General features: G+C 41.6%; 1 protein-coding gene across 8 annotated transcripts in view; it reads right to left on the bottom strand.

Annotated features, from left to right (window-relative positions):
* Positions 1 to 24,281, bottom strand: part of DOCK4 (dedicator of cytokinesis 4) — a 247,223-nt gene that overhangs the window by 134,474 nt on the left and 88,468 nt on the right. For all 8 annotated transcript variants that reach the window (XM_083399233.1, XM_083399234.1, XM_083399227.1 and 5 more), the window contains exons 4-8: positions 23,766 to 23,821; positions 21,672 to 21,768; positions 19,158 to 19,306; positions 15,003 to 15,087; positions 14,074 to 14,225 (exon numbers count right to left, since the gene is read on the bottom strand). In XM_083399233.1, the coding sequence (XP_083255359.1) occupies positions 14,074 to 14,225; positions 15,003 to 15,087; positions 19,158 to 19,306; positions 21,672 to 21,768; positions 23,766 to 23,821 (539 nt within the window). The remainder of the gene's footprint in view (positions 1 to 14,073; positions 14,226 to 15,002; positions 15,088 to 19,157; positions 19,307 to 21,671; positions 21,769 to 23,765; positions 23,822 to 24,281) is intronic.

Genomic DNA, 24,281 nt, shown 5'->3' with positions numbered 1-24,281 from the left:
GCTGTGAGCAGGTTTATGCAATTTATTTTTCAATTTGTAATTAAGCTCCTACAGTCCCGGCAACAATTCAGTAATTATATTCAGACTAAGCAGAATGAATAAATCCCATTGCCATTTTTATTCTCTCTCTCTATTACAAATATCCATCCAATCTTCACTTACAAATCCAAGTAGCACATCTAATGTACCTAAGTTTTCAGTACGATGTGCAGTTTGGGTTGCTCAACCACAGAAAGATTACGTTTATGGGTCATGAAGATGGAGCATAGCTTTATAAAAGCTCATAAAATTAACAGTCTGGAGGACAAAGGAGAAAATATTTTCCATCTCAAAGTAGTAGATCTCAGGGTCATCAAATGACATTTTCAATAGGTTCACAACACAGAGAAGAAAACATTTTTTTCATGCACTGCATGACTAACTTCTGTAATTTATTGCTTTGCAACTAAAGAGGAATGTACAGATTGAATGACAATAGAAATTTTAATGGATATTAGAATAAATAGGAACAATTTGTATCAGGGAGCAGCACATGATAAAAAGAAGTGATTTTCAGATGCTTGGGTTTTAGTTACCTTCCTCATAACCTGTCAGATCTTTCCATAGACCTCTGATTGGCTAGTACAGAGCACTGACTGATAGACCAGATGGGCCTTTGTTCTTAGCCAACAAAGAAAATCTTACAGTATTTTGACTGGTTTTGGAACTATGCTAATTCATTTGCTTGAAAAGAAGGTAAAGGGGCTAGATTCAGTCCTATAAACCCTTAATAGGTCATGGGCGTGGTCCTTCCAGGCTGGCATACAGCAGATCCAATAAACTGCAGATCCATCACACAATTCTGAATGCAGAGTTTTGTACCCCTCTTGGTAATAATCAAGCTGAGAGTCCAAGTATTATACCCATGAGTGGAAGTCAGGACAGACACCCCAGAGCATATTTTGTGTGGTGCAAAGGGAGGAAACCAAACGGAAGCCCTGTTCTACAAGTGGCATTCACAATGGATATGACCCCAGGGAAAGACATTACCTTGGGACTGGACTCAGACAAATTATGACTTATCATGATGGGAATGTTTTTTTTATTAACCATGGTTTAGCATTACCTCCCAACCCAAAGCTATGGTTAATCTTACCAATGGCTTGTTGTAACATAACCAATAGTTTGAAGGTGTTTCAAATAAACCACAGCAAACTGGGGTTTGACATAACACTAAACCACCAAGAGGGAAAGGGCTCAGGTTACACAATGGCATAATGCAACAAAGAAATACTTCTTTCCAATATGCTTGGTGCAAAAAAAATAAATAAAAATCTTTTTACTTTGTAACTGTTAGTAAGGTAAAGGTACCCCTGACCGTTAGGTCCAGTCGCGGACGACTCTGGGGTTGCAGCGCTCATCTCGCTTTATTGGCCGAGGGAGCCGGCGTACAGCTTCCGGGTCATGTGGCCAGCATGACTAAGCTGCTTCTGGGGCGAACCAGAGCAGCGCACGGAAACGCCGTTTACCTTCCCGCCGGAGCAGTACCTATTTATCTACTTGCACTTTGACGTGCTTTCGAAATGCTAAGTTGGCAGGAGCAGGGACCGAGCAATGGGAGCTCACCCCGTCGCAGGGATTCAAACCGCCAACCTTCTGATCGGCAAGTCCTAGGCTCTGTGGTTTAACCCACAGCGGCACCCGCGTCCCTTTGTAACTGTTACTTGGCACCAAAAAAATGCACTTCTGCTTTGGCTACTGTTTAAATGATTTCTAATGAATGAATTGGGGTGCCAGTGTCTGCTTTGGAGAATATGAAATGAATGAAGCAGAAACTGAAATTCGGAATAGTAAATATCACCAGAGCTTATCAGGGACACTATCTAATATGCCTGCTGGCCCAGGCTCCAACATCTCCATGACTCTCTACATATACAGACTGTTGTCACTTTATGCTGAACACATGGAGGCCAGGAGAGTGAGGCCAGTAAATGTTTTGAGGTTGCTGGTAGGCTATGACACAGTCCCCATCCCTATGCATTGTATATGAGAACATCATGCGATAAAGGGGTTCTATGGTGTAAAGGATAAGCATGCCACGCTACTCTTCCTCGCACTAGGGGATTCAAAGTGTCAACTGCAAACAGGAAAGCAGGTGTAGGCTACTTTGCAATTTGCTGGAGCATAAATCAGGCATGAAAAATATGGGTCACTGCTTTGAGCTGTAATATTTCCCCCTTCTCCATGAATCTCAATTAAGGTCTATATTTCATCTCCTTTGTGAAAGGCATCTTCCCCATGCAACAGAATATTCAAATTTCTGCAAATTCCCTGCAAAAAATCACTACGAAAATGGTCCACTGCCCGTAGGTCAAACCCAAACGAATGAGCCCTTTCTGTCCAACAAGAGCATCAGAATACAATTTTGCGGTTTGGGGAGAAAAGACAGGAAGTACCAGGAGGTTTTTGACTAAGCAGCTGAGACAAAGAATATCGCATATCCACCTAGCTCCTCTTTCACGCTCTATAAATCATGTCTGCTTACACTACAGATGCTGACAACTACCAAGAGGAGCTGCCAGAAATAGCTTACCTGCAGTTAGTAAAACAAAACAGAAGCTTCCAAACAAGTTTCCCCAATCAGTTTAATTAAGCTCAGCCCTGACATATGCAGCTACGTCTCGGGCAAGAGGGCCTGATGAATGGCACCTAAACATTTTACCCAGCAAACATGTTTGCTATGTGTGCGTTGCTGCTTTCCTCAGCAAACATGTGAAGTATGAATAACAAACAGATAGCTATCTTTAAGTTGTATATATGTCTATGGCAGTGTTTCTCAACTGGGGGGGGGGGGGAGAATATGGCCCCTTGGGACCCCCCAGCAGGCCGAATTTAGGTTTGATGAGGCCCTAAGCTACTGGTACAGCTGCCCTTTGTCAACAACAAATTGTCACTTTTTTGTGTTGAATATATGCTATATCATAATTTATGGACCTAATAGGTATCTAAAGCCATTTGCACATGTTGCCATGCAACCAGTCCATGCAGAATGTAGGCACCCTCTATATAGAAATGAGCAAACCAGTGATATTTTAGGGAGCAGGCTAGCAGGCGGGGCCCATTACTTACATCATAGGAGCCTACACAACACAAAACACTGTTGCTGTATGTAGGTTTTATTTTATTTGTTTTTTATCTTATATTTTGGAAATGTACATCCAGTTTTTTCCCTTTTAAATGTTTTGGGGACCTCCCAAGAGAGTGGGGCCCTAAGCTATAGCTTGTTTGGCTTATACGTAAATCTGGCACTGGCGGTTAAGTGCCATTACACAATAGATGACGCATGTACAATTTATCAAATTTTTCTTCTCCTCCTTCTTTATGCTTCCATTGCCCCCTTATTTTTATTCAATGGCCCTCAATTGCACCCAAGGTTACCACCACCACCCTGAATCATTCCAGCACCTCCAGGGGATGGTATCACCCACTCTGGGAAACACTGCTTTAAATCCAGGGTTCCCAATAGGGTGATTGTAGACACCACAGCAATCACACACATACACACAATGCTTACAAAGCACACTGCCCCTTGAGTTATTTGGGTGGGGATTGTTAACTGAGGAGTTGGGATTGGGGTGCTGACTGGGGCTTTATTCATTTGTTTTTAATTGTTGGGTTTTTGGGGGGTGCATATATTTTGCCTGTGTTTTCTTTCAGAAACGGGGAGCTCCTAAACTTCACCAGTTTTTCTTCTGTGAAACATGTATTTTATTGTGCTCATGACACTTTTTCAGATTCCCAATGTGCCTCTGGGCCCACAAAACCTTTATGTATATATATCAAGATCACACCATCCCTCTCATTCCAGGACTGCAAATCACAAGTATGGCGAGTGCTACTGAACTCAGGTCCTGGTGGCCGCTATAAGAACAGGATTATGGAATAGACAGGTCTGATCCAGCACGACTCTTATATGTGCAGAGAACATCTAGTGGCCTAACTATAGGTAAAGGTAAAGGGACCCCTGACCATTAGGTCCAGTTGTGGACGACTCTGGGGTTGTGGCACTCATCTTGCTTTACTGGCTGAGGGAGCCGGCGTACAGCTTCTGGGTCATGTGGCAAGCATGACTAAGCCACTTCTGGCGAACCAGAGCAGCGCACAGAAACGCTGCTTACCTTCCCGCCAGAGCGATACCTATTTATCTACTTGCATTTTGTGCTTTTGAACTGCTAGGCTGGCAGGAGCAGGGACCGAGCAACGGGAGCTCACCCCGTCACGGGGATTCGAACTGCCAATCTTCTGATCGGCGAGCCCTAGGCTCTGTGGTTTAACCCACAGCGCCACCCGTGTCCCAGTGGCCTAACTATACATTATGCTAATTGTGTGGCTCACTGCCATGTCAGGGATTTGAAAAACAAATAAAACAAAAAAAATCCTAGGCACGGGCTAATCAGGAAGACTGCAGCATTTTACACATTACATTCTCTGTATTTTACTTCATTTCTGTAAATCACTTCAGGGCTTACACTGCTTATGGGAAGCAATTAATAAATTTAATAAACTAAACTTCAGAGCTAAGGCTGAGAAAATGCCACCTTCGAAATTGATTGCCGTTTCTTTGCCACTGCGGCACAGAGTGCCATTTCCCCAGCAACACATTCTGTGACACTGAGCTTGCTGCTCAAGAAGCTACTTGCCTTTCTTTCCCCCCTAAATATGTTTTTCTAAGCATATTTACTGCTCTAAACCTATTTACCGCTCATGCTGAATGGATGTGTGAGGATCTCACCAAAGGTTTCCCTACAGAAGTTCACAAAACATTACCTACCAAGAGGAGTAGAAAAGCATGCAAGGAAGGGTGTTGGCATTTTCCAGCCAAGACCCACTTTTACCTCACACCATGTGCCACTTTTGCTGGGAAACTGCTTCCTTGAAGGAATAGTACCCTGCCCAGACCTCCGAGTCATCAGGCAATTGAGCCTGGGCCTACTGAAACAACGTTAAGCAGCCTGTGGGAATTCCCTGGTCCTCCCTCTATTCAAAGCAGTGCTGAATAAACTGAATGCCTCTTGTGCAGATAGGTAATTTTACTGTAGACCCTGGACTTAATGCTCTAATGGAGATCTTACTTCCGCTGTGAGACAAACTTTCTCTCCCTGCCCTCCACCATTTCATGCTTTTACAAATGCTTTTACATTCCTGCTATGTTACAGCAAAACAACAACAAACGCACACAGTATGCCAACCCTAATGAAAGAAACACTTTGAGCATATGCAACTTTAAACTCACATCAATTATAGCATCATCACGGACACAGGAGGAAAACGTATTTGCTTCTGCTGTCCTGACTATAAACATATTTAGGAGTAAGCACCATTTTGTTATTCCAAAACTGTAAGGTAAAAGGTAAAGGACCTCTGACCATTAGGTCCAGTCGTGACCGACTCTGGGGTTGCGGCGCTCATCTCGCTTTATTGGCTGAGGGAGCCAGCATACAGCTTCCAGGTCATGTGGCTAGCATGACTAAGCCGCTTCTGGCGAACCAGAGCAGTGCACGGAAACGCTGTTTACCTTCCCGCCGGAGTGGGACCCTATTTATCTACCTATTTATCTACTTGCACTTGATGTGCTTTCAAACTGCTAGGTTGGCAGGAGCTGGAACCGAGCAACGGGAGCTCACCCCGTCGCAGGGATTCGAACCGCCGACCTTCTGATCAGCAAGTCCTAGGATCTGTGATTTAACCCACAGCGCCGTCTGCGTCCCTCTAAACTGTAAGGTACTTTAAAGTAAATAATAATAAAATGAGCATCTGTAGCCAGGCACACGCCAGGCCAGTCCTCCTCCAACTATAAAACATATTAAAAATAAGAATGGTTGCTGTGGTAACCAGCAGATCCATGTCACCCAGATGACCTCACCGGCCATTCCCTGAGTGGTCAGTGGGGATGGGGGCCAGACTGCGAGGCTCTGGGCTTCAGCCCCAAGTTACAAGAAAGAAGATTCCGACTAAACTTCAGAAAAAACTTTCTGACAGTAAGAGCTGTTTGACAGTCCTCGCAACTGCCTCATTGGAGCAAGAACTACTAGGAAGAGCTGTCAGGATTACTAGGCCTGCACTGTTTTACCTTCTTTGAATAAAGTGTTACCTACACTGACACTGTACTTTTTATTGCTGACCTACCCTTGACTCTGCTTCTTGACATACCTCAGCCCATGTGCTTCATCTGTTACATGAACAGAAGGGCTAGCATCAGAATAAGGTAAAGGTAAAGGGACCCCTGGCCATTTGGTCTGGGGTTGCGGTGCTCATCTTGCATTATTGGCCGAGGGAACCGGCGTACAGCTTCCGGGTCATGTGACCAGCAGGACTAAGCCGCTTCTGGCGAACCAGAGCAGCGCACAGAAACGCTGTTTACCTTCCCGCCAGAGTGGTACCTATTTATTTACTTGCACTTTGACGTGCTTTCAAACTGCTAGGTTGGCAGGAGCAGGGACCAAGCAATGGGAGCGGGGATTCGAACCGCCGACCTTCTGATCAGCAAGTCCTAGGCTCTGTGGTTTAACCCACAGCGCCACCCGCGTCCCTTAAGCATCAGAATAGCTTAATCTAAAACAAAACAAAAGAATAAAGCTAGGAGAAGAAAAATCAAGTTTCAATTTTAAGTAGCAAGAGCTTGAAAAAGGTATTAAGAGGAAGATATTAAAACAACAAAGTTAGTTCTTTGAGACAGAATAAAATGCATTGATGCAGCCATAATAAATCTTGTTCTCTGTCTATATGGATGATATATCTGTGTGCATTTGCGGGCAAGGTGATATATGAAAGAAACAGTGTTTAAGTTGACAGAGAGCAGCAGATTAACCTGACATTGAAAGAGCCAGGAACCGTCAGTCAGCTGTAATAGGACTCTAATATCATATTGACACAGACCTGGAATACACACATAGAGCAGAAAATCTTATCACGGCAGCATCTTTCACAGTCAGTGCCCAGGAATTTCCAAGCTAGTTATTCATGTTACTTGGGAGAAATTACATAAATTATTTTTTAGTACTTGGGAGCAAAATTTTGCTTGAAAAGGCAAAAAACCCCTTGCCCAGACTACAGCAAATTTCCAGAAGCGATGGCTAACATCAAGCCTTTTAAGTCAGGCCTTCAGAGTTTAATGGGTTGCTAGTTGTTGCAATGAATGCATTAACAATGGGAAGGGGGGGGGGACACCAGATGTATGCAGATTCATTTACTAGCTAAAATCCTAGGTCTCATCACTGCTTCTAGATTTATATTCTTATTCCAGTTTTCTCTCCTCTGGCTCTTATCTTTCACTCGCTGCAACTGAGTAGAACTCAGCCAACTGGCAGGCTCATCAGGCACCAACCACCAAGTGCAAGGAGTCTTTTTTTGTGTGTCTGCATCTAATCCTGCCTCTTCCTAAAATTTCTTTATCGGTGTGTAGTTGTTGTTGTTGTTTTATTTTTCTTTTGTAAATTTACCAAAGAATAAAATAAAAAAATGGACAAGAATCATATCTTATTTTTAATGCTTTTAACATGAAAGCTCTACTAGTCGATAATATTTGCATCCGAAAAATCTAAGTTGAATTTCTATTTCAACCACAGTCAGCAGTTGACTCCAACTACATCTTTTTCTTATTGTGTGTCTGCTCTGCTCCCTATACAACTGAAATAGAAGCAAAGGCTGGTGGTATACAAAGACTGTACTACTTGCAATGCTAAAAAAATGCATTGTAGATAATAAATCATAATTTTAAATACAATGTATTGCAGATGGCAAATGACTTTTATTCTTTTCCATGGCCATGTAATCTTGACTTTGCCTCTTGTGGGGTTTCTGAAAATGCACAGAGATAAGCAGAATTTGTTGAAGATCTGATAAAAGGAAAATCAATGCAGGTTTGATTAAAGAATCAGTCTTATCTGAGAAACGCAGTAATTGGGCCCTCAAGCAAGGCTGGGGTCAAACTACTTCAATGTATTGCAGATGGTAAAATAGGTTCTGGTGTCAGATTATGTTTTATATATCAGCAATTTATTAAAGGCAACATCTACATTACCTGAGGAAAATATGTGTATTTCAAAACTACATAGGATTTTATAGTAGATGTTAATTCCAATAAATGTTGGAACTAAATGTCACAAAAATCCATAGACCACATAATTTGCTTACATCATTGCAGGTGCACATTTAAAACAACAGAAGGTTTTTAAATTCATATAGATAATTCCACCAGAAGTGCTATGGGCTGTATGTATTTATGACTATGCATATCCTTCAAGACTTTGAAGTCAAAATCCAGGATACTATCTTCTTGTTTTTTGTTGCAAGGGGATGGCAGCCATTTTGATTGCTGTGATTTCGCACCACGGTTCCCCCCCCCCAAGCACTTTTTCGGGAATGGCTCTACACAAAATTGTGGCCCTGAAAAGGGCAGGGGGAGGAATTGTATCATGAAATCCTGCGACATAACAGCAACCCAAATGACCACTGTTTTCTCACAATAAAAAACAAGATATCCCAGTTTTTCTGGGACACTTGCAGGGTATGAACTATGTACATTTCAATTAAACCAGCACTCTCTGTAACAGAAAAACAGAGGCATTGCTGCATCCTTCAGACATCAGTGGGATAATCTGAAGAATCCATTATTCTTAGCAGTTGTGGAGCTTAAAAGAGTGTAATATCCTTTGGATCTTCATGTGTGATTTGAACTAATGAGCAGAACTATCTCTGTTTTAGGACATGATTCAGTCCTAGTTCATTTGGGTCACATTCATTTTAGCTGCAACATACAACACATGGTTAGCTCTCTTCCCACTATGATCAAAAGGACTTTGAAAACAGCCATGGTCTCATGGTCCTCACGTGTACACTACAAATGATTGCAGTGTACAAGATTTAAGGAGCATAAAGACTTGGCAGTAGTTATTAAGATTAGCATAATATTTCTTTCTTGTAAAAAAGCCTCATTAATTAGCAACTGTTATGTTCCACATAAACCTACATTGTAATTACCACTGCAGTTACGTTAAATGCTAAATGTGTTTAGTAAGAATGTTAAAACCAAAGGAGGTAGACATTTATTTTAATAATTAGCAGGCATCGGTTTGCATAAGTGGCAGTGCCCCCATCAGTACTGAGTGGCACTATTTTGCAGTTGTCATGCAGAAAGTGATCATCCCAAACTGGTCCATGGTCCATTGTCCATCTTCATGAATTGCCTATGCAGCTGCCTTTCTACTCTCATGGCAGGAGTGTTTTGAGGGCAGTTGCCTACCTATTACCACCAAATTCATGCTACCATCTACACCACATGATATTTCTGCAGCATCTACGTGTAACTCCCAGGTGGAGAACCTCAGATCCTTCGGATGTTGTTGGGTTCCACCTCCCATCAGTCCCTGTCCATGTGGCAAATGGTCGGGATTGATGGGAGTTGTAGTCTAGCAACACTGGGAGGACCACAGGCTCTCTGCTCCTGCTGTAGTGCAAACAATCATCCAACCTAAGACACATGGAATCATAGAACTGTAGGGTTCGAAGGGACCCTGAGGGTCATCAGATCCAACCACTGCAAAGCAGGAATCTCAACTAGCTCATACATGACAGATGGCCATCCAACCTATGCTTAAAAACCTCCAAGGAAGGAGAGTCCACCACCTCTTGTGGGAGTCTGTTCCACTGTTGAACAGTGCTGTCTGAAAGCTCTTTCTGATGTTTAGACAGAATCGCCTTTCTTGTAACTTGAACCCATTGGTTTGGGTCCTAACCTCCATAGCAGGAGAAAACAAGCTTGCTCCATCCCTCCAGACCCATTTTCTCTCTTGCTTTAAGAAGAAGCAGGTACAGTGGTGCCTTGGTTGTTGAACTCAATTCGTTCCGGGAGTCCGTTCGACTCCCGGAACCATTCGAAAACTAAGGCGCAGCTTCCGATTGGCTGCAGTAGCTTCCTGCACTCAATTGGAAGCCATGTCTGACGTTCGGCTTCCAAAAAAAGTTCGCAAACTGGAACACTCACTTCCAGGTTTGCGGCATTCGGGAGCTGATTTGTTCGGGAGCCAAGTCGTTCAACAACCAAGGTACCACTGTATACAAAGTGATACATAAAATCCTCTCTTCTAATCTTTTGATATACACATTTCCTAACTTCAGGAACTTTACTAAGTGTATCACTTTGAGCTATCTCCCCCCCCCCCCCGCATCATCAAACTTGGGAAGAGGCACAAATGCCTTCGAATACAATCAGCGTTTCTGCCTGAGAATTTAAAATGAAAGAATCTACAACGTGTACTCAAGCTTCCTCAAATAAGAAAGGCATCATTAAATATTGCCGAAAGTTTGAACTGCCCCCTTTAATCGAGGGTTCTCTGAATACTTTGTAAATACAGTGTGACTTCAGCAAAAAAAGGAAAGAGGCTTCCACGTGGCAACACACCCTTGCTGGCTCTTCACACACATGATTTGCTTTCCGTCAGCTCCCTGGCACATTACTGGCCTGGCTGAGGCGTTTCATTTGCTCCATTACACTTGTGCCAGTGGTAGAAGAAAGTATTTCATTCCCTCTTTCGTAGGTCAAAGACTAAACCATAAATTGTGTCCGTGTGATATATGCCTGCATCTTTAAACAGGAGAAGGCAACAGCCCCATTTGCTGTTCTCACATGAATCACAATCTGTCTCTCTGCTTTCTTTTTCTGCAGTCAGAGGGACCCAGCTGCTAAGTGTCTCCATGCATACCACAATACAGTCTGATGAAATTACAGGTTTTCACTACAGCCTGGGGCTAGGCGGCTTCGTGTCTCTTTTGGAAACCATATATTAAGCCACCTTTTCCTTTCAATATTAGTGAAGGTTGTTTTCCTTTTTATATAAAAAAATTATTTTTTGCATGCTTCCTCCCTCAATTCTCAAAACAATAAAGCAGGGGTCAGCAAACTTTTTCAGCAGGGGGCCGGCCCACTGTCCCTCAGACCTTGTGAGGGGCCGGACAATATTTTGAAGGGGAAAAATGAACAAATTCCTATGCCACACAAATAACCCAGAGATGTGTTTTAAATAAAAACACACATTCTGTTCATGTAAAAACACCAGGCAGGCCCCACAAATAACGCAGAGGTGCCTTTTAAATAAAAGGGCACATTCTACACACTGGTCCCCAGACCGTCTGCGGACCGGATTTAGAAGGTGATTGGGCCGGATCCACCCCCTAGGCCTTAGTTTGCCTACCCATGCAATAAAGCATTTCCAGATTGTTTAAAGAACATTATCCAAAGAAAGAAAATGCTTACAGATAGTGTAGTCAGCAAGGTTTGTTGTTTTTAAATTAAAAACGGAGAGCTAAAATTTCAACAGCCTCCTTATACTTTTTGTATTAAGAATTATTAATCACAATAGACCACAGTATCCCCAAATATCCTAGTCAAGGATGGCACAATCTGTCAATCTGCCCAGTGAAGTGGGTAGGCATAGGAGTGAAGCCTGAAGTACTGATTATTATTATTATTATTATTATTATTATTATTATTGCCATCAACTCATCTGGTTCAGCTCAGAGGCCTGCCGCAGGTAGCCACCCTGAAATATCTCCAAAATATCTCCAAAAACCAGACCAAATTAACATGCTGGGGAAATCAGGATTTGGGGTGCACTTTTAAGAAGTTAAAAAATCTATCTGGGAATTGTGTGTGAGAGGAGCACAGTCCAAAACAAAAGCACAAATAGTTCCACATGCCCAAGCTAATGTCTTGTATTTCTCAAATGGCATCCTCCCTGCTGCACGGCAAATCCCTTTTGAAGCTTAAGGGAGTTTCAAAAGCAGTTTGCGATATGGTCTTGGAGCCTGCTGTTCAAAGGAAAATAATCAACAATCCAACTGGGAGCAGCCATGCAGCTTTTTGGAGGCTAGGCTTTGTTCCTACAAATATTCTGTGACTTCTTTTTTGAAATATATATATAAAACGAAGCTGACAATTTTTTTAAAAATGTAAAATATATTTCCTTACAATAGTTTGGAGGATGATTAGTGAACAAGATACAGCGGCAAAGTTTGCTGTTAACAAGAAAGCTGAACAAGCTTACTGCCACTGCTTTGACAAAGAACGGATTAGGGCAGCATGCCTGTGGTTTTGATTCTATTTTATAGACCTCGTGGTTCTAAATCCTGAGTAGTTTTGAGTGCAACAATGGATAAGAGACGGAGGCTTAGTCTAATATGTTAATAATGGGCATTCTGTCTTCAGACAGCCAGTGATTTATTTATTTACAACTCAAAGACTCTGTCTTACTTCCAAAAACCACACAAGCACATATCCATTATAAACAAATCTGGGGGTGGGTTAGGGGGGAATCTCAGCAGGTAGTGGCTGTAATGCAGTGTAAATTCCACTAATGGCTTTTAATGCAGAGGAAGCAGAGCTTGGCAAGAATTATGGATTTCCCAACACGAGCTTTTGCCAACCTGGTGTCCCTCAGTAGCTTTCCACAACAGTCCCAGCCAGCATAGGCTGCCCTGCACTCTGGAAATAACCTCTGTGCCATATAATCTGGTATCTTTGCTTCTCTCTTCATAACATATCATGGTGATACATTTCTTCACCTTTGAAAAGTATAGCTAGGCAGGAAGGAAAGAGACATTTTCACAGGTTTTTATAGTGCCTGGAAAACAGTCACTTTGGTTAGCTAGCTATTCAAAACTGCTGTTTCCAGGAATTCTGATCTGGCAAATTTTGATGTATTAATGTAAAGGTGAGTTTTAAATAAAACTAAGCAGCACTTGCCATACGTAAGAAAGTAAACACCTTGCAATGAATTTATCAGCCCCCGTCAACACAAAACTTTGTATCATTGAGTGATTAGATAATGAAACTGTATGTCTGGTAACGGTTGGATTCAGATGTGGCTAAATACAGTGGTGCCTCGCAAGACGAAAAGAATCCGTTCCGTGAGTCTCTTCGTCTAGCAGTTTTTTCGTCTTGCAAAGCAAGCCCATTAGCGGATTAGCGGATTAGCGCTATTAGCGGCTATTAAAAGCTTAAGGGATTAGCGGATTAGCTGCTAAAAGGCTATTAGCACCTTAGTGCCTTAGAAAAAGGGGGTGGGGAGCAGGAAAAAAAACCCCAGGAATCGCAAGACATTTTCGTCTTGCGAAGCAAGCCCATAGCAAATTCGTCCTGCGAAGCACCTCCAAAACGGAAAACCCTTTCGTCTAGCGGGTTTTCCGTCTTGCGAGGCATTCATCTTGCGGGGCACCACTGTAAAGGCTAATCCTAACAATGTTTTCAGAAGGACATTCCATTTATGTCAGTGAAACTGAGCACAGGGCTGTGTTGAAAGCAATTCATGAAAATCAGCAGCACTGAAAAATCGCTTGCCTTGACAACAATTCATCACCGACTTGCTCTAACCCAACACTGAATTCACCTGCCCTCTGTGACATCAGGGCAAAATCTGATTGGTATTTAGCATTTGTTATGTCATCCTGTTCACTTTGAGCTCTGACCTGTCGCAATCACCTCGATGACTAATCTGGAATCAGCGCTGTCACTCATTTGCCCGTAGTGACATTTATTCAGCCTGATTGAACTGCACAACATCAGAAAGACACCTTACTTGCTATGCAATTCCCAACTTTGTTGGGATCAATTATGCAACTGATTAAGGAAGAAGAAGAAGAAGCAGCAAAGGAAAACTAGATGGAAAATCAACAGTAGCCAGAGGCAACAATGGCAAATGGTGATATAGAAATATCTAGATAAATAAGATGAAATAGAACCACGTTAAAAATTGGAGCTGAACACCCATGTGTTGATCACCCCATGTATCCATCATTGGTCGTTTCAGATAAGGAAAACAAGTAGCCACCTATGTTCATATACCAACTGGATCAATGTGTTCAGTGGCTCAGACTCAAATTCAAAAGGTTAGACAACAACAATTAAAATACAAATTCGGGATTATATTTATGGGTTCCCTAAGACCCAAGAGTCAACACATGCAAGGCAAAATTTCTCTGTTCTCCAAATGAAGACAAGAATGCATGAAGGAACATTTTTGCTTTCTTCAATGAAACTACCTGATTGGTCGGTTCTCTTTGCTATCAAAGAGTGAGAAGATGACTTCTAGTTCCTCTCCCAAGTTGGAACACATCAAACTCTTCATCTGAACAAAGAGGTGGTGGCTGCTTGCTGGGACAGGCGTGTCTTTCTTGCGATGACGGTGCTCCATCTACATATGGCCATCAACAGAAATACACAGTCAGGTTGCAATTTTGTACTTTATAAAATTCAGCATACCATAGACTAATGCTGAAAATAAGGCTACATTCCCGTGCCTGTCCTGCCAACTTAGCAGTTTGAAAGCACGTCAAAGTGCAAGTAGATGAATGGGTACCGCTCCAGCGGGAAGGTAAACGGCATTTCTGTGTGCTGCTCTGGTTCGCCAGAAGTGGCTTAGTCATGCTGGCCACATGACCCAGAAGCTATACGCCAGCTCCCTTGGCCAATAAAGCGAGATGAGCACCACAACCCCAGAGTCGGCCATGACTGGACCTAATGGTCAGGGGTCCCTTTACTTAAAACATATTTTTTCTCCACCAGATCTTATTTTTAACCTCAGTCACCAGTAATGCACATCTGATTTTTCATTAGGTAATACTGGAAATGTCTTGGCTGAGCTTGTTCGCCAATCACTGCGTCTAGTAAATAGTGAGGTTCAGTTTATTCACTCCCTTTTTACTTTATATCCCATCCTTACTCCAGTGAACACATGGTAGCTTACAAGAAAGCAAGAGGCATTATGAGAGTTGGTTGGAAGCCCCCCAACCAGGCAAAAACACTCATGGAGGGTGTGAAGAAGAACTGAAAAGTGGCCGGCCTGGGGAAATGGGTGTAGCGTTGAAAAATTCCAGAGGGTCAGTTAAGGAGGCATAGAGACTTTGGTCCCCATCCCTGGTGTATAGGATTGCAAGCTTAGAGAACTGGAGGAAAGTGGAAATTTACTTACCAGCCTATACAGCTCTGTAATACTGATCTCCTCTGGATCCACCATAGCATATTCCTTTCTTGGTACCAAGTCAAGTCCTAGTTGTCTGCAAGGGAATATGGAAAGTCTGGTTGGTAAAGGACATTGGCTAGAACCTTCTAAAAGCATAGTTAGGATCTCTTATTCTTTTTATCCACTGACAGCTGCAAAAGAGGCAGGCGGTATAGAAATGCAATGAAATAATGAAATGAAATGAAATGAATAAATAAATAAGTACTTTGTTCCACATGATTGCAAAACATGCATCCAGTGCAATATTATTAGAAACAATTATTATTAATCCCATTTATATAGAGCTTTTAATGGTTGGCCAGCATCATTTATTTGAATGCCAATTTCCCACAGGAAACCATGATCAAGGTGATTCACAACATCAAAACGTTTCACACAATTCTGCAACCATTACAAGACCTAAAAAAAATTAAGTAGTCGTATAAGCGATGCACTAACGAAAACATTTCATAGTAACAAATATCCAACAGAGTTAAACAACAGTCTGACAACAAAATACAGCAACGTTAAATCAGATAATGAATGCATATTCAAAACTAAAAATTGCCCCAGCAAAAAAAAACAGCTGTAAACAATACCCCACCCTAATGTTCAAAGTATTCGTATGCAGACGTACACTTAATTATTTTCTAATCTAGCACACTTATTTTGGATGTAAAATACTGGTTTGCAAATGTCAAAACAAGGAAATTAGATGTCAAATAATAACATTAGACATTAATAGTTGAAATCCCTAGTTGATGGCCCTCGGGATCCCTTCCAACTCAACAAGTCTATCCTTCTATTATAAGAAAGTAGCACAAGATGTAACGGAGGAGAGTATCAGGTCATAGCTGCCAGGGTGGAAATCATAACAATATACATTTTGGAAACATTTTTAGCTTTTGGTGTGGGATTCAGATTCAAAGCTTTATCAGCTATTTGTAACCCTGCAGGATATAGGCAGTCCCTGTTTGTCCTGTATCTTTTTTCTGCCCATTCTCTTGTTTCTAAAACTTGGATACAATGTGCTTATTGCATGAGGGGAGATCTCTGTCTTCCAGTACACTGGGGATTACTCCCCAGCTACAGCCCTCCATGAACAGGTTCCTAGAGGGGCCCAATTTGGGAGGCTGTCTAAGGGGCTGCACTGAGAGAGGAGGCTGCAAGGCCTCTGAATGTGCCAGTTATTTTATCCCGGCTTCGTTCTGCAACTGGTGCAACAAATGCCAAGGAAGAAATAATCAGGTAGCAGATGGCATAAATCTGAATAACTCACCTGCCTAATCTTGCGATGCATCAGAAACACTTAAGTATCTTTGGTTTGCAAATTGTACAAGCAGCTCCTTTAATTTAGAAGATTAAAGCTCTCCCAGGAATATGTACAGATGCCTGCCGCCTTGCCTCTAAAACAACTGGTGAGCAAACCGCTTTTAGGAGGAGGCAAAATCTGCGCAAAACTTTCTGCTTTCATATAGGAGCATCCCTATGCATGGTTTATTATCTGGATTTATCTCCAGTCTCAGCCCCTGTGAAATATGACCACATATACTCTGCTGCCACCCATATTCTATTCCATATTCTATCCACTCTCTGCCTGCTCTCTAGCTTAATGTGCATTGCAGTAAATGATCGATTCGCATGCAAGCCCCTTATGTGTTATGTGCTCAGACAAAGGCAACAAACCCTAGTAAAGCGATCCTCATAGATGACAACACAGGAAGGAGATAATACAGAAGTGCTTACAACAATGGCATAGAAACAATGGGTCCGGCCAGGGGTACGTTTGGTTTTTTAATATTTTATTTTTTGTTGGATCTTTAGAATGGATGAGCCAGTTGCTTTTACGGTTGTTTTACAGCTTAGGCACCCATTCATTTGCAAAGAAAGCACAAAACAGGTTCCCGATAGTGGGCACCTCTCATAGTCATCATTACCATCATATGCTTAGATGCTTCCCATTTGACTGGGTTGCCCCAGCCACTCTGGGCGGCTTCCAACAAATTAAAGCATCAAACACAGTAAAATATCGAACATTAAAAACTTCCCTAAGAAACTTTAGTCCTATCAGTTCCCTGAAAGAACATAATCCTGAACTTTAAGGCAACTGCCTGGGTGCTTTCAGCCTCTGTTGCTATTGTCCCAAATAATTTTGAGATGAGAGAAGCCCACTGTGTTTATTTTTTCCTACAGCGTCGTGTCTAGAATAGAGATGAGCTGGTTAGTTTTTTCAAACCCTGCAAGGTGCTGTCAAGATCAGTGGGAGTCTTACCTGGCAACATTCAGATCACATTCAGCGTCAACGCATAACAGTATGAATTTTTCATTTCCGAAATAGGTGATGGTATTATGCATTTAGTAAAAGCGAAGTGAAAGGCTTTGATATGGCACGGGTTTAGCAAGCACAGAAACACAAAGGCTTGTTTGCTATAAAAACTTTAACACGGCATGTTGATTTACTGTATGTCTGCAAGCAAATATTCAGATGAGAGCAAAAGGCAAAGGTTTTCTGAATTTCTTCTGCCTTTGTGGAATTTTATTTCGATGTTTATAAATTGAGATTGTCCGTACAGATAAAAAGAAATCTGGCTGTGCCCATGGCCAAATGAAACTGAATTCTTTTTTTTTTTTTTCCATTTCATTTTTATTCAAATTTTACGTAAATATATATAGTCGTACAAATTTCCCATTCTCATATTTACAGTTTTTTCATATGGACTTCCCACAACTTCTCTGCCAATCATCCGTGATAAAAAAAATTTCTACACATTTCTCAAGTTCCGTATCACCATTTTTCCTTTCCTTTTTTTCCTTTTTCTTTTAAAGTAAACAAATAAATACATAAATAAATATCTTAACCAATTTTGTTTACATTTTTGCAATATTCCTTATCTTACTCACAAAACTTCTTTAAAACCTACTAGCGTTGTTTGCTCCTCACATACGCCTTTCAAATACTCCGAAAATTTTTTCCAGTCCTCAATGAATTTATGGGCTCGTTGGTATCTAATTTTCCCAGTTAATTTATCCAATGAAACTGAATTCTGGTGCAAGACACTCAGCTGTTTTGCGATCTCAGTCAAGAAGAAGCATTAATGAGATTGGGTTGTACAGTTGGAGTTCCACTTGTGCAATAGGCTTCTGTTTCCTCTCCTCCCTCACAAACCCCCAAAATCTGCTCCGGAGGCCCCTCTAACCCTTCGGAGCTTATTTTGATGGTATTGGGGGTGGGGGTGGAGGCAGCAGTAGAAGAAGAGGAACAGGAATTTCTGTTGCATTTTAATAAAAAATATTGCAAATGTAAATGCACAATAATGCTTGAGGACACCACCACTATGGGGGCCCCATCATACACTAATCCAGGGGAACTGGAGTCTCTTGCCCTTGCGGGGATTGCATGCTGCTAGGGGATGTGTGTAAATACACATACAGAGACGGTTGTGAAGGTCTTTCAAAACCTCCTGGGCAGGTACCAAATGGTGGGAAAGCCTTATGCAATCCTCCTCCGTTGCAAGGAATATTTGCACTCTCCAGTGACATGAGACCACACATCAGTAAAGAGATTACTATATCACTGGATGAAGTATGACAGCAGGGTGAGCAGGCAGCACTTCATACTTAAGGCTTTTATTTCAGCAGGTATTTTAACTGAACTTTGATTTTATTGTTTAACTGTTTGTCATCATCATCATCATCATTGTATTGTTAGGTTGTGTGTACACCACTTAGAAGGCTGTAAATAAGCAGTGTATAAATTGCCGGTGACTGTTTCCCATTTTCTGTTTTCTACGGCAGAAAAGCCACTGTTGTCAGGGGTGGAGATGAGATGAAAGGCATAAAGCTGCAGGTGGAAGGGACAGGATGAGAGATTCCCTCTTGTGTGCAGACCTGCCTTTCACTTAAACAAGAGGCTTCCCGGAGACTGGCCATTTCTTTTCCCAAGGCAGCTAAAAGGACATACATTTTTCACGAGCATCAGTAATGGTGATGGACCCACCCCCCTTTAAATCTTCCTGTGTAAAAGCTGCCTGCTCTTCATGTTGCTTCCTTTTAATTGCCTTGTAATAAATAAATACAACGGATGCAGGAAAACGCAATTGGTTTTGTATATCATCTCTTACTCACTCGTTGCCCCAGTCCAAGCGAGCAGTGATGTGCCGTTTGACATCCTTCATCCTATCATGGGTGAGATGGCCGACGAGCACCTGCCGTCGGAGGTCTAGGATTTCATTCATTATATGCCATAGTCGGTGAAAGAGATCCCCTTCATTTCTCTGTCAAATATATATATAAAACCAAATTCTTAGGCTTCTGAAGTTTGGTACAGAGATTAAGAAATGCAAAATAAAACAAAGAACACCTTTGCTTCTCTAGGGTTTTCTGTTCCTCGGTTTGCAGAAACTTATACATATACAGTCATACCTTGAAAGTCGAACGGAATCCATTCCGGAAGTCGGTTCGACTTCCAACACGTTTTGAAACCAAAGCACGGCTTTTGATTGGCTGCAGGAAGCTCCTGCAGCCAATCAGAAGCCACAGAAGCCCTGTCGGACGTTCGGCTTCCAAAGAACGTTCACAAACCAGAACACTCACTTCTGTGTTAGTGGTGTTCGGGATCCAAGATATGACTGTATATCTTGCTCTGTAACTGCATCAAAGTATAGTCTTGTAATAGGCTTGATGCCTACCCCTCAAACTCCTCCACACTCCCAAATTGCCTCCTTATCTTGACATATAAAACTTTTGTTCAGGGGGGTGAGGTCAAGCTGTTGGATGGTTGCTGTGGCTCCAAGGCCACATTCCCAGCATGTTTGCACTCCTGTCTCAGCAATGACTTGGGCTTGGTCATGTCCACATGTATGTCTACCATCATGCAGAGAAAGGAACTTGACCCCAAAGTGCCAGCTTACTACCTTCTTTCTACCCTTTATAGCACGAAGAAGGATGATGAAAACTGGATGGTTCCCATTCTCTGCACCCCATATGTCTTGGTTACTTGTGATATTTTTCTATGTACAGTAAGGACACACAACAATCCCATATCTTCTGCTGCTTATAGGCTGTTATCAAGAAGCAAGGCAAATGTCTGAAATGGGCTCTAGTCATTCCAATAAACTTTATTGAATAGAAGGATTATAGTCTAAGGACTCTCATATGGATTGGAATGAATATTTTAAAGTCATCAATGGCACTGTGTCGTTTTAATGTTGGTAGTACATTGGATTTCACTTTAAATCTGTTAGATTAGCTTTGTGCAAGTACTGTTTAGGCTGTTATTTTCAAGAATTCAAGGTCAGTCTTTCTGCTACTTTTGTGCATCAAAGCAGGCTTCTTTCTTTGTAAAAAAAAATCTGCTTTATCTCAATTCAAAGTGCAAACATGCAAGATACCTTTTTTTAAAAAAGGTCAGGTTTACTTCTAACGTTTTGTTATCTAGTCTTCACCTTCACTCCTAAAATTAATCCAACTGACTTCAATTTTAACTTCTTATTATTATTTAGCTACCTACATACCTACATATTCAGCTGAAACAGACATTTCCATGTTCTATTTTTGGTGAGTGTGTGTGTCTGCGTTAAACCACGAGGGCAATTTTTATGGAGGCAACTTACACAGTTAGGCCCCCTTATGGAACAAGAATTGGGCTATTTGCAAGAAAGCAGCTGTCACCTAAATGTCTCCTTATGGAACAAGCATTAGATACATAAAAAGATTTGATTTGCATAGTAGGTAAATGTAAAGGGACCCCTGACCATTAGGTCCAATTGTGGCCGACTCTGGGGTTGCGGCACTCATCTCGCTTTATTGGCCGAGGGAGCCGGCATACAGCTTCCGGATCATGTGGCCAGCATGACTAAGCCGCTTCTGGCGAACCAGAGCAGCACACGGAAACACCATTTACCTTACCTATTTATCAACAGTGGTACCTCGGGTTAAGTACTTAATTCATTTCGGAGGTCTGTACTTAACCTGAAACTGTTCTTAACCTGAAGCACCACTTTAGCTAATGGGGCCTCCTGCTGCTGCCGCACCGCCAAAGCACAATTTCTGTTCTTATCCTGAAGCAAAGTTCTTAACCTGAAGCACTATTTCTGGGTTAGCGGAGTCTGTAACCTGAAGCATATGTAACCCGAGGTACCACTGTACTTGCACTTTGACATGCTTTCGAACTGCTAGGTGGGCAGGAGCAGGGACCGAGCAACGGGAGCTCACCCTGTCACGGGAATTCGAACCGCCGACCTTCTGATCGGCAAGTCCTAGGCTCTGTGGTTTACCCACAACTAAATTCTCACACTAGTATTATGTTTACAATTCTAGCTGCTGAACTATGACTATGCATGGAGAACCCAACAGATTATCTCCACACTTTGCCTGGCGGCAACAATCATCAGCTTGGGTTAAATCAGAGAACTTCATCCAGGTACCCTCTTTCCCTGTCCCACCCCAACATTGTCAAAGCTGACCTCACTGACCACACACAGGGCTTTTAACATTTTTTATGAAATAACTGGTTTACCATTTTTTAAATACTTAGATTTGTTTTTTAAATAATAAAATAAAGCAAAACTACTTTATTGCTTTAGACAAATAAGCATTATTCCTAAAATTGTTTCCAGAATAGGCACATGGTGCATTTACCACATAAAGTTGTTTCCACATCGTTCCCCAGTCTCTTAAAGTTGACGTCATCTCTGTGATAACCGAATCTTCTGTGGGAACAACCATTTCAAACTGCCTGTTGCCATCAAAAGAAATACAATATCCAGCATTAAAATGGCATTACTTTTACTAAGCAGTTTAAGATCACAAAAACAGGTTGGGATTACCGAATCGGTATGCAGTTTTCTTCCGCTTATAATTCCTAAGAACTTTTGAACATTAATGGAGACCGAGAAACTGACTCTAACAAGCTGTTCTGTGATAATTCTACAGCAAAATATCATTGCAATGGACCATCAAGCATTCTGCTTGGTCTACACCACAGTGTGGAAACATCATAACCAAGAGTCTTTCCAGTATGCAGGCTCTGCTAAGAAGTTTTAATTATTGTTATTCTTCCAGAATGGTTTTGTTTTTGGCAGGTGTATTCTAGAGTGGGTCACTGATGCAATAATTTAGTGATTGATTGATTGATTGATTGATTCTGGACCATCCACACATAATTCCACTTTATTAGTTGTTCTGTTATGCTTCCCTAGTGTTATTGTCTTATTGGCATCTAGAGGAATACTGTTGCACTATATTGCAACTAAAGTAGGTCAAAACCACAACAACCATGTTACTTAAAAGGGTGGAATTTATAGTGTTCAGTCTATTGGCCTTTGTAATATGTTACTTTCTGGTGCTCAGATAATAGTTTACTATGTTTACTATGAATTTCCTGTGCAATTTTGTAGCTGATTTTTTATGTGTCATGTTTGTTTTGGATACTAAAGAAGTTGTTCGTTGTGTTTTGTGGAATATATATATATATATATATATATATATAAACATTTGCTCATTATTTAAACTTTTTAATCTATGTTGCAAACTGCTTAGAGTTGTGCTTAAATATAAGCGGTATTTAAGTTGTCCAAATAAGTAAATAATGCATAACATTTGTGGTTAGAAACGTTATAGGATTTCAGTAGGAAGACATGGGATATGCACTGATTGGAAACAAAACAGTATATCTAGCCTGGAAATTTTTGCAGGACCAAAAACAGAAGATTATGCAGAACCACACTGATACCATCATGAGCACAAATCCTATGAATGCACAATTAAAATGACCAATAATATTTGCACTCCAAAATAAGCTCCATTACATCTGGTGCAAGGAAATAAAAGAATCCCGTGACAGTTTAAAGATTAACATGACTCCTAATCATGGTTAAGAGACCAACAGTGCCTCAACAGGTTGCAGACTCCTTCACCTCATTCATGTGAAATTCTACCTTCCTTTCCTTTTGGAAACTACCGTATTTTTCCGTGTATAACATGCCCCTGTATATAAGACGCCCACTAGTTCTGGGACTTCAAATAAAGAAGGGGGGGGAATTGCCAAGAATTGTTGACCTTTTTGGGGGGAAGATTGCCCAGAGCTGTTGAAAATTTTTTTTGGGAGGGGGTGTTGCCAAGAGTTATTGAGCTTGGGGGGGGGGGGTTGGCGAAAATCGCTCAGCCACCTGACTGACACTGCCAATCGAACGCATCGCCAAAACCACCAATTGCTTGCCCAATTGCCACAGCAGCAGCCAATCAACAGCAGGCCTTGTCACAGCCACCAATCACCCACCCAATCGCTACTGACAATCTCCTGCTCATGGCTGCAACCAATCGCCTGTCCCCCCTCTGCACTATCTATGTATAAGATGACCCCCAATTTTTAACATTATTTTATAATTAAAAAAACCTCTTCTTACACACTGAAAAATACGGTAACTGTGGTGAAAATTACACTTGCCCTGCTCTTTTCCCTAATCGTAGTTACTCAAACCCATATCTCTGATTGCATGGCTAGTTTAAATAAAGGTGATGCTGCATCATAGTTAAAAAGGATGGTGGCTACACAAACGCATAGGGCACTCCCAATTTCCCACCCATCTACACAAGGCCTTTAAGGTGCCACGGGCTTCACTTTGAAAGATTTATCCGTTTTCAACACAATTCTTACAACAGCCTTCTCCTTTCCCCACTGCTCTTTTATAGCCTTTTGCCAAAATTTCAGAAAACCCCAAAATCTCCACCTACCCTTTGTTCTTAACACATGCATTTTTCAAGTGAATATAGCTGGATGGGAAGATACCCTGAAAGAGAAAAGGAGCTAAATAAGTGCAACAGGCCACCAAAGAGGGGGAAAGGGAAGAAGGAATGCATTATGGCATGAATGCATTATTGAAGAGAAAAACTGGGTCCATACTACGGAAGACGTTTGCATTATTATTGCAAAACTTGTTGGAAGGCAATACAGTACAGTAGAACTTTATGTATTCAAATGGTCCAAGAGAGCATTATTGTTGGGTCCCGGCAACTCAGGTAGGTAGGTAGGTAGGTAGGTAGGTAAATAAATAAATAAATTAATTAATTAAAATAAAATAAATTTTATTTATATCCCGCCCTCCCCAGCTGAAGCCGGGCTCAGGGCGGCTAACAACAATTAAAGAGTGAGGACTGAGGTGTCAGAGAAATTCACAGGTCCACTTACGAATCAGGGGCAGTGGTTGAGAAGCTTCTGCTATCACCGTAACATTGCTCATCTCTTCGCAT

This window comes from Podarcis tiliguerta (genome assembly GCF_965153285.1).
Source record: "Podarcis tiliguerta genome assembly, chromosome: 10".
Taxonomy (NCBI): Eukaryota; Metazoa; Chordata; class Lepidosauria; order Squamata; family Lacertidae; genus Podarcis; species Podarcis tiliguerta.
This window is presented reverse-complemented; position numbering and strand designations above follow the sequence as displayed.